General features: G+C 35.2%; 1 protein-coding gene across 7 annotated transcripts in view; it reads left to right on the top strand.

The window, feature by feature from the left end:
* Positions 1-13,499, top strand: part of LOC128887345 (QRFP-like peptide receptor) — a 79,640-nt gene that overhangs the window by 47,385 nt on the left and 18,756 nt on the right. For 6 of the 7 annotated variants that reach the window (XM_054143150.1, XM_054143147.1, XM_054143145.1 and 3 more), the window contains exon 4: positions 8,029-8,150. In XM_054143150.1, coding sequence (XP_053999125.1) covers positions 8,029-8,150 — 122 coding nt within the window. Of the gene's footprint in view, positions 1-6,980; positions 7,091-8,028; positions 8,151-13,499 lie in introns of those variants that run through there. The other variant, XM_054143151.1, reaches the window with a different exon arrangement.

Here is a 13,499-nt window from a genome sequence, read left to right as displayed (position 1 = left end):
TTAACATTTCAACGTTATTTAAATGTGACAGATCTGTTGAATTTATACTTTTCATTATATGTATAATACTCACTGTGAGAATTATAAAAAGAGTTATTGATTTTGGAAGAAATGTTTATTTTGGACAGCTCCGAGGAGTCAGTAAAATGCTTTTTCAGGCAAATGAGTCAAATATCTATCAATAGATTATTTTCAATTCTATGTGTCCAAGTAGTAGAGAAAAGATACATGAGAAATATGAAACAAAAGAGAGATATTTTATTCACGAATGCCTTTACTCGTGTCTTTTAAGTAAGACGAGTCAAACCTACTTATAAATTGGTATCTATTGTCTCTCATATATTATTTTCTGTTTTATGTGTCTATAAAAGAAGAAGTAATAAGAATAAAATAAAAAACAATAGAGAAATATTTGATGTATCTTTTCACTGAAACGAGTTAACTCTATCTACAATAAATCACTATCTTTTGTCACTTACGAGTCTATGAAGCAGGAAGTGATAAATATGAAATAGGAAATGAATGAGTCGTTTCATACATTTATGATACATTATCAGTCGTTATTGTTGTCGTCGCTACGTCATCGATGAAATCAGGTAGCAAATAATTCCATCTGACCTTTGTCCATAACAATGTACTGCCACGGATTGTTGCCCTGCAATTACATCGATAATTACGAGGAGATTTCGACCGACTTCTATTTTCCAATACTGTAATCCGTGGAATTGCTTCGGTACGTATATCGCTGCTACAGTCACGATGTGAACAAATTGACAGATAGTCAATCAGCATTTGCAATTTTTCATCGAAAGAGGACGTCCGTCCAAGGCAGGGTAAACTATCGATTTCCAGCTATCGATGTATGTAGCGTGCAGGATGAGTTTCGCAGGCGAAAAAGGCCCGCGATATTGACAGTTTCTGAAACAACGGAAAACCATCAGTCGTGAAGAAAACTACGGCGAAGGAAATGCACGAAAGTAATAAAAATTAATCGAAATTATGCTAATAAAGCAGTGTAAACTCGATATTTTACACTATATCATATGTTGGCATGACTGTTTTCAGTTTAGGTCTAATTAATAACGTTTGATGTAACAGAAACATCTCATCTGTCAAGTGCTTTTCAACGACATTGATATATTATAAAATGTCACAAGTGCACGTAAAGTGCATCGAAGAAGCTACTAGTAAATAAATGATGACTGTGAAAGTTGTTTAAGATATTTACTAAGTTTAACAAATGCTTTACAAAGCTTTGAAACTGGTGCTCTTATCTTGGAATAAAAATTTACTAAGCTGTAGTTACGTTTAAAACCGTTTCTACATTTTTGCCACGAAGTGTGATCCTTCAAATACTAATTACAGGATAAAGGTAATATTAAAATCAAACATTACACAAATAAAGAAGTACAATCGTGTCGTAAAAGTAGGAGATCATAAAACGAGTAGATTAATTTCTAGTTGTAACTGTAAATATTAAGTACTACGTGTCCTTCGTACTCATACTTGTTCCACTTTCGTCAAATTCATTTTCAATTTTTCGTAGACAGTCCTTGTTATTCGTTGTGTTACTTGCACAAAAGTTATTTAGGACATTATGCATTCAATTTCGCTACAAGCGCGGTGTACAATTTTCCCTTTTCCGCCTAACCCATATTTCCTATACGATTACTTCTATTTGAAACGATATACCGCTAACGCGTTCAAATAATTACTTACGATTAACGCAATTTTGTTCGCCGAACGTAGTCGGTAAACCAGTTATCGTACACAAAGTATAATAAGGTTTCCGTTTCACGTTTAAAGTGACACAACATCAGGGGTATTTAAAGGTCTATCAACGGAGCGGTGTTTCATAATTGTCTCGTTGTCTCTACGGTTGCTTGACAGATTTTTTCGCGATAAAAGAAATAATATTTCAAGCGTTTCACTAATTAACTCGTAACTCGTCTCGTAAAATTCCTTCTTTCTTCTCAATTACCGAGTTAGATATAAATCATACTATAGTACTATACTATAGTGGTATCATTGGATGAATTTAATATTCTATTATTTTATAGGTATTCGAATATTATTTAAATAAAAGAATATTGATATTCTTACGGTTGGATTATTTTACTTGAACTTTTATTTGAACGATCAGGTTAGTTTTTCAGTGAAATCACGCGCATAATTAAATTAAAATGTTGATTTGTCAAAGTCAAAGTCGATCGAGTCGAAGTCGTTTAACTCCGTTCACTTGAAAAATAGAACCTAGATGCTGCATGAAGCATACTGCACGCTAACCGTCCCGTTGTAATACTGCATCGTATGTACTCGAACTCTCGATGATGCCATTTGTTCTTGTAAAATCTGCAGTCGGGTTCCCTCTAATCCCCTCTTACGTCAACTATCTCACGGATAATTTGCCTTTATGGGGTTTAGAGTCGTTCTGCAGTGGCAGCTAATTATTGAATAATGAGAATGGCAAGTCGTTGGCGGATGGTTCTCGATAAAGTACTATTGAGATGCTTACCTATGCCGTAGTTTTAGGTTAAAGCTTATACACTGCGTTCTGTTTATCAGTGGAAAGGACATATCAGACAGCCATCGCGAATGGAAACGACTAATTGAATTATAGCAAATGTGAAGCATAATTCAACGTATCCCACTACCGTTTACATGGTTATTTTACAAAGTAGTCGAAACGCTAAAGGGTTAATTTATCCTCGAATCTAATTGCGCCGTTTTTATTGTGGTTTTACAGCTCAAACACATTGCTAACTCAGTGCTCTCGAATCAACAAGTATCTCAAGATGCCTTCAGGTGATAGTAACGCGTAAAGATCTTCGCTTCGTGACAAAAATCTCGAATTTCACGTGACTGTTATATCCTCATCTGCTCGCCCATATTGTTCGTCGATACTTTGCTGGAAGTTCGTTACACGAGCCAGATAGGGAATTGAATAGCAATGACGCCCACCGCGTTCGCGTTGCAAAGGCCGAAAAGGCAATACCACCGCGAGGAATATCGATCTAGCATCGCATCTAGGAAACCTGTTGTTGCGTAATACGATGATGCAACGTGGATGATAACAATGTACGACAATACACGCTGGATTAACTTAATTATAGCGCGCGACGGGTTAACGTTATTTATATTTGCCCTTCTAGTCTTTGTCTTCTGGGTCAGCCCTCTTTCTATCACATTTTCGACTTACGTCCATTCATCCAGGATCTATAACCCAGTGTCGATATTTGGTTGAGTAAAATGTTTCTTCTTCCTGTCATAAATATTAATAATAAAGTATTGAATTATTTCCAGAAATTTTAAAATGCCTGTTACCTATAAATACCTATAAATATAAGTTACATATAAAAACATGAAGATACTTTTTATAATAAAACATATTATTTCGTAAACGTTCTATCAATGTTAGTCTTCATGAAACTTCGAATACGTAATAATTTCAGGGCGATGATATCAATTTAATTACCGATTGTGATGCAGGCCAATTACGGTTTGTTTTTTACACCGAAGTGCAAAACTAATCTGTACCCAAGACGATCGTCAAGCAGCAATTTTCCTGTCGACGGTAATCGCGTTACACTGCAGCTCGCCTGCATTCAATTACTTTAATCGACTAAACTGCACGCTAATTGCATTAATTTAAATTACTGTTCTTACACGGGAGAGAAATGCTTCTGAGTTTGTTAATAATTTGGTAGTAATCAGAGTTTCTTTCTTCCTTAGTTAGCAGTTTTCAGACTTCCAAACACGCAGCCCCTAAGTATTGTTCGGGGCGATGTCAAGAATAATAGAAACCTTGAGAACTGATTCTGTTGATTAAACCGTGCTCTCATGGCAGCGGAATGAAATTACGTAGCGTTCCGACTGCGTGAAAATGAATAACACGACGGGAATCGTTGCAATTACGAACGGGAGCGTTCAATGAATTTTTTAAGGGGTTTTTCAGATGTGACGATCGAAAAATTAAGCATACTTTAGAAATTCTTTTCGAGGTCTATGAAATAAGGAAGGATTCCAATATATTTCTATTGATAATACTATTTAAGAAGAATATAAAAATATTTTTGTATGAACTTTGTAGAATTTATTTATTGATATATATTATCGTTAAAATAGATTCTGTCGATGTAGGTACCTTTATTGTTGCCTTTGGCAAAAATGCAGATACTTTATTAAATTATAGGAAACGAAATACACCAGGAACAACATGATAACAGATAGTCTAACAATTTTCAAAAGTTTCTGTTTGGTCCTCAGAGGAACCTTTTCGTGTTTTGTAATATAATTTCGTTTCATATTTTTATTTTAACGTATATTTTAATTTAACGTCGAATTCTTTATCACTGGTACAAATATTGCAAGCTTGTACGAAAATTCTTTTTTTTCTCATCGGGTTGATTTATCGTTGATTCGTACTACTGATCGATATTAATTTGCATAGTACGAGGAAGACATACACTCCATATTGCAAGGCATACTATTCATTAAATTTAGCAAAAAGTAACAGTCGAACCGCTGTCAAGAAATGATTACAAATTTTTATTCATAGTATTCATTTATGTAATGCATTCCACTGCGATTCTCGTCTGAATATGGTAATAAAGAAACTCAGACATTTTTCATCATATTCGACCACCGCGATTTCAGATGCATTTCATCGGATCTGGATTCGACGTCAAAAATACCGCGCTATTTGCCGGAGTTGATTGCCTTCATTGAATCCTCGCTTCTCTGACATCGAATCTTTTTTCATCTTCGACTCAAGATATCTCTCCAACGCCGAGAGTTTTCTCCCAAGAAATCACTTATCCGTCAATTTATCGTCGGGATCACTGAAAGCAGTTTTATCATTATTGAATCAAAGGCCACAAGTGAATAATATCATATACTAGGGAATCTATAAAATAGTACGATAAAATACAATAACTCATATTAGGTGTACTGGAAAGTAATGTCGTTTTTGCCATCGTAAATACTTGTTTATCATTTATCAGCTCATTGATTTTTCTGGCATTGAAAATTTGCACACTAAGTGACAAAAGGCTGTTGGCAATGAGGGCGATTATATAACGAATTAAAGATAGAAATTTATAGGAAAGTTTGAATTTAATGTAAAAGAAACGACATTACTTTTTGCTCTATCTAATACATACATACAGATATATCTATAATAAGATATATATGTATATAATGCACAAAATAATACATACATTGTATTAGACATCGATATACATATATATCACTATATATATCACATATGCAAACGTACATATGTATGCACATATGTATATTTTTGCTGTTGTATGTATAATATATTGTATGCAATATGGATGCATGGTGCATATATGTGATACACAGACACATGCTGATATTAACGACAGTGACATATCGATGACGATAGCAATAACAACATCTATCCTTTTCGAATATATCCTGTAACTTTAAATCCATTCTGCATATAAATGCACACCTATATTTAAAACATGCAAATGCATAAGAATACACAGTCTAGTCACCATATCCACTACGATTTTATACCATCAGTAGTGATCCGAATAGTCGTTACACAATTTCCCCTGTAATGATTTCTCGTCCTTTCGACGAGGTATCTCGTGAATCTTGTTCCTCGATAGACCTTAGCTCGAGTTTGTTTCGTTGCAGCTAAACTCGCAGCCCTGGATTCGTTAATTCCGCTCGGAGCCGGCGTCCACGGATCACGTCGCTCCGTGGCGTTTTAAGAACTACGTCAACCGGAGCAATTGAGATCATCGTGTTCTTGCGTTCCCTTGTCCGCGCAACGCTTATAACTCCCGACGGACTTTCGCCAGACCGAATTAGGAACGAGGATCACGCACTTAATTCCCGGCTTTGCACGATCCTCCGCGTTCCATGCACGGAAATGAAAACAAGGGCCCCCGTCCCGTTGTCGATTTCTCTTCTTCGTTCCATTTGTTTGCTTGCTCTCGAACTGGGTGAAGGCGAAAGGCCATCTCTTTTCTTCTGGGAGCACCGTTGCCCGAGGGTGACTCAATAACAACTATCACCCCGAAAATAACGATGCGACGGTGATACTATATTCGATTTATTCAACCATGTCACGAAAACTTGAATATTAATGTAAAATCGAATATGTTTCCTACGCATCGAAGTTATATCGACGAATATGAAGATAATGACGAAGACGTTGGCGGTGGAGATGACTGTATATAACGACTAGACTGTGGGCCTTTATGTAAAAATAATATCATTGCAAACGTACCTACCAAAATTGAAACTAAATAGGAATTTATTTTACTCTGCTAAGTGTATGCATTTTGTAGTTTTCTTACACATTCAAATTTCCTATAGATACGTAAAAATCTAACGATGACTATTATAACGACTCATTATAAGAATAACGCTTCAGAAGATCAATATATCACACACGTTTGGATTTGTCTTTTTTATCAGCAATATTATAATAATGAATATACTCCACTCCAAAACACGTCAATGGTCTTGAAATGTCAGAATATAGGACCTCGAGACAACTTTTTAGCTTATCATAGTTTGTCCACCTTCGAACAAAATATATTCCTTTTGTGAGATTTGTGCATATCCTGTTTTCTATTTCACCCTGTAACAATGAATGACAATAATGACTTCGAATACTAACAACGGTAACGATTAACGACAATGTTTTATTTCAATGTATAGTGATAATTTTTGGTGACCAAGCTAACGTCAATTTTTTTCCTATCATTTTATTCACACCTGTCTGAACTCTGCTATAAACAGTTTCTCCAAACACCGATAAAAACTCCAGATATGTATGTTACGTGATCATATTTACGTGAATCGCTCTGTAGATAAATTTTCATTAAACGTGGGATTACGTCGGTCGTTTTAATTTAGTCGCATGAAACTCGCAGTGGTCACCGTGCCGAGGACACGAGTCTGCAGTCCGAAATGCAGAGATTCGAAATTAGAGTTTGTGCTCATTAACAGCTTCAAAGTGCATATTCCGATGAAGTATCTTTTTCTACCTTTTGGGTCGAAAAGGGGTCGATGAAACACGCTCAAGCACGGAGAACGTTTCTCGGTACTCTCTTTGTCTCCGTGACTTTCTTTCTTCTGCTTCAATGCGTGGTTCATTATGCTGTACGATATACGATTTTTGTTCTCATCCGTATTGTTTTGAGACTTTTCTCGGGTCAGTAGCGATATACTTTCAATGTCTGTATAAAAGCTCACAGTCTGGGTGAAGTAATATTTTGGTTTCGGAGCGAAGCAATAATCAAGAAACGCGAATAATTTGTCGCCATTTCGACTATCGACTTTCGACTATATAAGAATCAACGATTTGAAGATTAGTTTCGTTATTGAAAATAATGAACCCCGAGGTGACGGGTTTTTTGTTGTTGAAGGTATAAGTAAAATAAAATTACGTTTATTGATTTTGATTATACAATGAAACATTTATTAATAGCAATAATTACAATTTTCTTGACATTTTGGTAAAGGGAGTTGGTTTTCTTTAGAAGAATTAAAATGTATTTACGTATAGATTGAAAGATACAGAAAGATATATGAATCCGAAGTAACATGAATAGAATTTACGTGAATTGATAAGGAAAGGTTTATTTATATAAGAATTGTGTATTTCGTATGGAAAAATGAAATTGAATTGATACGGTTTGTTAAGGAAAATAATAAATATGGAAATGCAATGGAAAAATATTTTAAAATGTTTAATATATTATAAAAATAAATTTACTTAAACTTAACCAAAGACACGAAAATATGGTAATAAGATAGGGGAATATAAGCAATAATGATGATAAAATAATAAGAACAAAGAAAAAAGAAAAAAAATCATCAGGTGTCAGTTGATCACTACTGCTGATCAGTACTGGTCATCATTTTACGAAAATGAACTTAACATCTAAACTGTAAGCGTGTATCGTTTACTTCCTCTCTTCGGAGAATTTTCAAAGAAAATTGTGTATCATCTAACGAGATATCGGTCGTGTTTTCTAGGTCGCCAAGCTGTTCTCGTTTACATGGACCATGGGCCTGTTCCTATGCAAGTCGGTGCATTATATGCAGAGCGTGTCGGCCATTTGCTCGGTCATCACGTTAACCGCAATGTCGATTGAAAGGTAAACCTAACGATATTATTTCCTTTACGTCCGCCGTTCTTTAAACTGATTGGGTCGGTGCTTCTACCTCTGTCCTGGATCGCTTACACGAAATCCGTGGAAAAGCAAACCGAAGAATGGTTTTCGCAATTATTTTATCCATTTACGGTTGAATATTTCAAAGAAAGATAAAGATATTACGATATCGACGTGCACAAAGTAAAATAGAAGTTTTAAACGTGTTTTTCTCTGAACGATGAATACGATGGTGAATACGGTGAATACAATGATAATTCGCGTATAATTGAATCGATTCTCAGACAATTCGGCAATAAATACTTAATAACATTGTTTATCGTATCGTACACGTCGGTGACGATGATCGTGTATGACAGAGATAATTAGCGATGACGAAAGTGATTATAAACAGTGACGATCACTATGACGATAACAATAATTTCCACACAGATAGGATTTATTCGGAATATTTGCATATAAATGCATATAGTCAGCATATCTGTATGTATTTTCTATATAAGTCTGTATATCATACGCGCATATAAAATGTGCATTTTTTTCGGAGAAATATGCATTTGGATAAACATTAGCAGCCAAGTCTCTTGAATGTCCGCAATCACTTAAATAAACTCATTTTGTATGAATAACTGAACATTATACATACAACGCTGAAAACTAAATATTAGTTTAGAATATTTTTAAATTACGTAGCATCGACAGGCGCCATCGAATGTATCGAAAGAAAACGGTAGTCGAACCTTCGAGCCACTATTTGAGGAATAAAATTCGAGAAACCACTTAACTGTCGCTGGACAAACCGCATAATTTTACTTAATTGATGCGCTACATCGAGTTCCCTGAAAGGCAGCTTATTTATAGCTGCAACTCTCGTTGGTGAGTTTTCCCTACGCCCTGAGTCATAAGTACTTGATTGACACTGTAACTATCATCCGATTTAGAAACAGTCTTAAAAAAATATCTTTAATTAGGTATAGAAATTAATTATGTGCCTTTATATTTACACTAGTTTAAGTATAAATATTCAGTCGTTATTTTGTTACGTTAAAATACTAATCTTCTAATCCTCAATCTAATCCGGAACCTCAAGTTCTACTGGAATACGTAACTGAGGGAAGATTACAAATTTGTTGGCTCTCAGGCTAACGGTTCTCTGGAAAGAAACATGTAAAGTAATTAAATTATTAAAAGAATTATTAAAAGTCTTCATTTTAGGATTAAACTTTTTCCTCTATCAATTTTGTCTACCTCCTGTTAGGAAAGATTTAATATTTGACTTAGCTTTTAAAATAAATTTTTTCGTTTGGTTCTTCTTTATAAATGAATGGTAAGTTTACGTTACAAATGTACAGAATCAATTTCTATGCCTATTATATTAATATATGTATATTGATCTAGGCTTTTTATTACACTACATAGTAAGTATTTGTACGAGGCTCAACTCTCAACGAGGCTAATATGTTATTTGCCATGTAACGAGAAACGTTACATGCATTACTCATTTTTCAATTTTGTGCCTCAGTTTACTTTAAAAGCTAAGTCAAATATTAAATCTTTCCTAACAGGAGGTAGAAAAAATTGATAGAGGAAAAAATTTAATCCTAAAATGAAGACTTTTAATAATTCTTTTAATAATTTAATTACTTTACACGTTCCTTTCCAGAGAACCGTTAGCCTGAGAAAAATTCAATTTTAATTTGTAAATTGAATAAAAACGACTTAATGCTTAAACGGTTCTTTCGCAATTTTTCATATTTTTAATGAATTTCGTTGGCAGACTCGACTCGAGTGCACTGTGGGCACTAAGAATTACCATAGAAAAAGAATTATTTGTTATTTTTAATTTACAGCTAAAACATTTTCTTGATTCTTTTCTCTGAAGAACGCAAACATGAACTGAGTAATTTATTTAAAAAATTTGAGATTCGAAAGAGCGATGCGACTGTACGCATGAACTCTGTTTTCCTAATTCTTTTTTAACCGACGATTCTAATTTTCATTGTGTCCCTAATTTTACCATTATTCGAGATCCTCTTTAACCAACATAATTCTAATTTCGTTTGATTTCCTAGTTCCATCGCCATCATAATTCTTCTTTTAACTAATCCAATTCCAATTCTGTTCGTTTACCTAATTCCATTTTATCTGACTTAATTCTAATTTTAGTTGTGTATCTAATTTTACCGCAACTCTAATTCAACTTTAATCGACCTAACTCTAATTTCGTTTGCTCTTCTAATTCTACTATCTTCCTAATTCTATTTTAATCGATTTAATCCTATTTCTAGTTGTGTTCCTAATCTTAGCACCATTCTAATTCCATTTCAACCAAACAAAATTCTAATTCCGTCACCATCGATAATTCTATTTTAAAGTTGGAATGTCTCGCCACTTATTCGTCCCTGTTGATTTCTATACGCTTCTAAACTCTTCCCAAAGTTGTTTATCGAAAGACGCAGCTCCAGCGTGCACCGTGCGTACTTTGCAGTCGATTTATGAGAATCGTTTCTTCGGATTCAATTCTAAAACAATTTTACTGAGCGCAGTCGACGAAGAAAATCTTACGTGGATCAGAGAGTCCGCCCCTTCTTGAAAGGTGATCAGCATAAAAATCATTCCAAGGTTCTTCTCACCGAATTCAAGCACCTCTGGTTCCATTTCCCTCGAAGAAGTACTCGCTTCTAAAAAAAAAAGGCGAATTCATCTCGAAGCTTACGTTCCCGGTCGTAATTCCAGCAGACTCGTTTGCCTTCTTCTTTCGACGCCCTTCGAAAACCATTAGCACGCGAAGGGCTCCGAATTGTCGTTTCCATTTCGGATCAGATTACGAGCGAGTCGGGATTGTCGAGCGTCCTGTTTCTTCGTTCCTTCGATTAGCCGTGCGTCTCCTTAAAGGATTGTATCTGCCCAGTGCTGGAATATCGACGGATACAGACAACTGTACAAATTTGGTGTACAAATTAATTCGGTGTACAGTTCTCTTTTGCTTCAAAATTTATTTACACATGTACGGATACAGGTCTAGTTTTCGAAACGATTGCCATTATTTTCTATAACTTTAGTCCTAAGGGGAAGCTGAAGTAGAATAAAGGAAAATTATGTCTTTAAATTACTGTAAGGTCAAAAGCGAAATTAAAACAAGATCATGATCAATTTTTAATACCAAAGCTACCTATATTTTATCAGTAAGTGACGTGCGTTAGAAACGCCTTTTTTAATCGAATATAAAAATATTTCACTTGTTACTACATTGAATAATATATCAAACTAATTTGTATAATTTATATATTTTATATACGAAACTGCACGAAAGTTTGAAAACGGTCATTAACCGTCTGTAGTAGGTTTAGTGTTAAGCTTCACTTACTTCCGTACTTACTTACTTACTTACTTACGTACTTCGATCCTTTGGACTTTTTGATCTGAAGTCTACAATTTTGATCGAGGAGCGTCCACCAATAAAGATCCCGAAGATAAACATGTCTCGCATAGACAGTGCTAAACTTCTTTAGTTAACACATTCGCGACCACTGATGCGAATTCATGTCACTTCAAATTCTATTCCTGGTTACGAAAAAGTTATGAAAATCTTTTTATTGTATACATTACACATTTATAGCATTGATATTTCAAAACATATTTTGTAATTGTTATCTTTGCCCGAACGATACTTTCGCGATGTCCAGCTTCAGAATTTTATTATTCTCGTCAGTACTCTGTATTAGAAACGTAAAATATCTGGCGATCGCGAATGTGTTAATAATAATTCTTGAATGTTTAACGATAATACAGGTAAAGCATGTATCCTTCAGAGCAAACACGTTTCGCGTCGTTAAAATCTATTACTTTACCAAGAATAATTCCTCCGGTTGTATGCTTTTTTCTGGCTTCCAAGTTTTCGCAGCGAAACCATCCATCATAATTAGAAAATTTCGCATGAACCGATGGTCAGACGTATGGTCGTAAAATTTATGATTTGTCTCGAGGGATCGTGGCTCAAGCTTGCTGCTCACGTTTCGCTTTAACAGAGAACCGATAAAACAGACCCCTATGACGCCTCGGACGCGTGATCCAACAGCTTTCTTCCCCGGGACGCGCGGCCATGCTTTAAATTTATTTCATTTCAGGGGAAATTGAACCACCTTATCATCGAGCCTCTTCTGGCTCGTTGAATCGATCGACCCCGACGTGTAATCTATTGTTTATAGCGAGATGCGCGCCGAGAACAAAGCGGATAAATCTTACACAACGTCTCGCGTTCTTTGTTCTATAAGCTATAATAAATATGTACATTAAAAGTATCAGAGAATGGTAACGACCAGTTATACTATTTTCAACGAAGTTTTCAGATAGAAATGTAGACATAATTAACTAACAGTTTGTTCGGCATGCGTGTTTCGAATGTGCGACACGGAGAGCAAATACCTTCGTTTTAAAATTCCACATGGCATTCGTCAAAGCGGAATTTGCACCGAACCGGAAATTTCTGTTATTTTACAGTTAGACTAAAGGAATGAACGCTGCGTCTGATCCTTAAATAATCAACCCCGCTTGAAGAGCCTGACAGCGTCGCAAAAAAAAATTAAAACATTATTATCCGTATTTAAAAGTTATTTCTTCGTTTTCATTTCCGTGAAAAATATTCGGTTCCTCTGTTTTTATCCCGGAGACTGTAAAAACAATTTTATAGTGAAGCTTAGGGGAAGCTAGACTCAGGGGTCATTATTAAGGTTCTCAAATTAAATAGATGTCCTTGTTCAATATTATACAATGTGATCTAAAACCAGTAGTGATTATTGTGTTTGGGTCATGACTAGACTATAGATAATCATGCATTAAAGTCAAATTGAAATATATAAAATTTTGCTTATAATTGCACCTTATACTCATTTTTACAATATCAATAACATTATTAAAAGCAGTTTCTTGAATATTGCTACAAACACTAAAATCCGAGAGTTATTTAATGGCAGAAGATGGCTGATCAACAGACTGAGTAGAGATCGTGGTACATTTAATATTCACGGCTGCGTTGTACCGTAAAGGGTATGGATAATCGATGACGAGCTTTTTGTTTCATTTAATCGCGAATGCGTCTACAGAGAAAGAGGACTGGTAGTAAAAATGCAGAGGGAACGGAAATAACTGTGGTCATAAAGCGAGGAGCGTTCGTTGAGATTTTTCGCACTGTTGCTCCGATCCATCGTCTCTGCTTAATATATTTTCCTTGTTTTATTTGCATTTGCCTCTTTCGTTCTGGAACACGGCCGTTTTAATCTCCGGGATCTCCAAGCGCGAGGAGGTGTCACGGAAAACACGTTGTCGAGAATTATA

The sequence above is a fragment of the Hylaeus anthracinus genome, unplaced genomic scaffold, assembly GCF_026225885.1.
Source record: "Hylaeus anthracinus isolate JK02 unplaced genomic scaffold, UHH_iyHylAnth1.0_haploid 11985, whole genome shotgun sequence".
NCBI lineage: Eukaryota > Metazoa > Arthropoda > Insecta > Hymenoptera > Colletidae > Hylaeus > Hylaeus anthracinus.
Note: the sequence above shows the minus strand (reverse complement) of the source record. Positions and strands in the feature narration are given on the sequence as shown.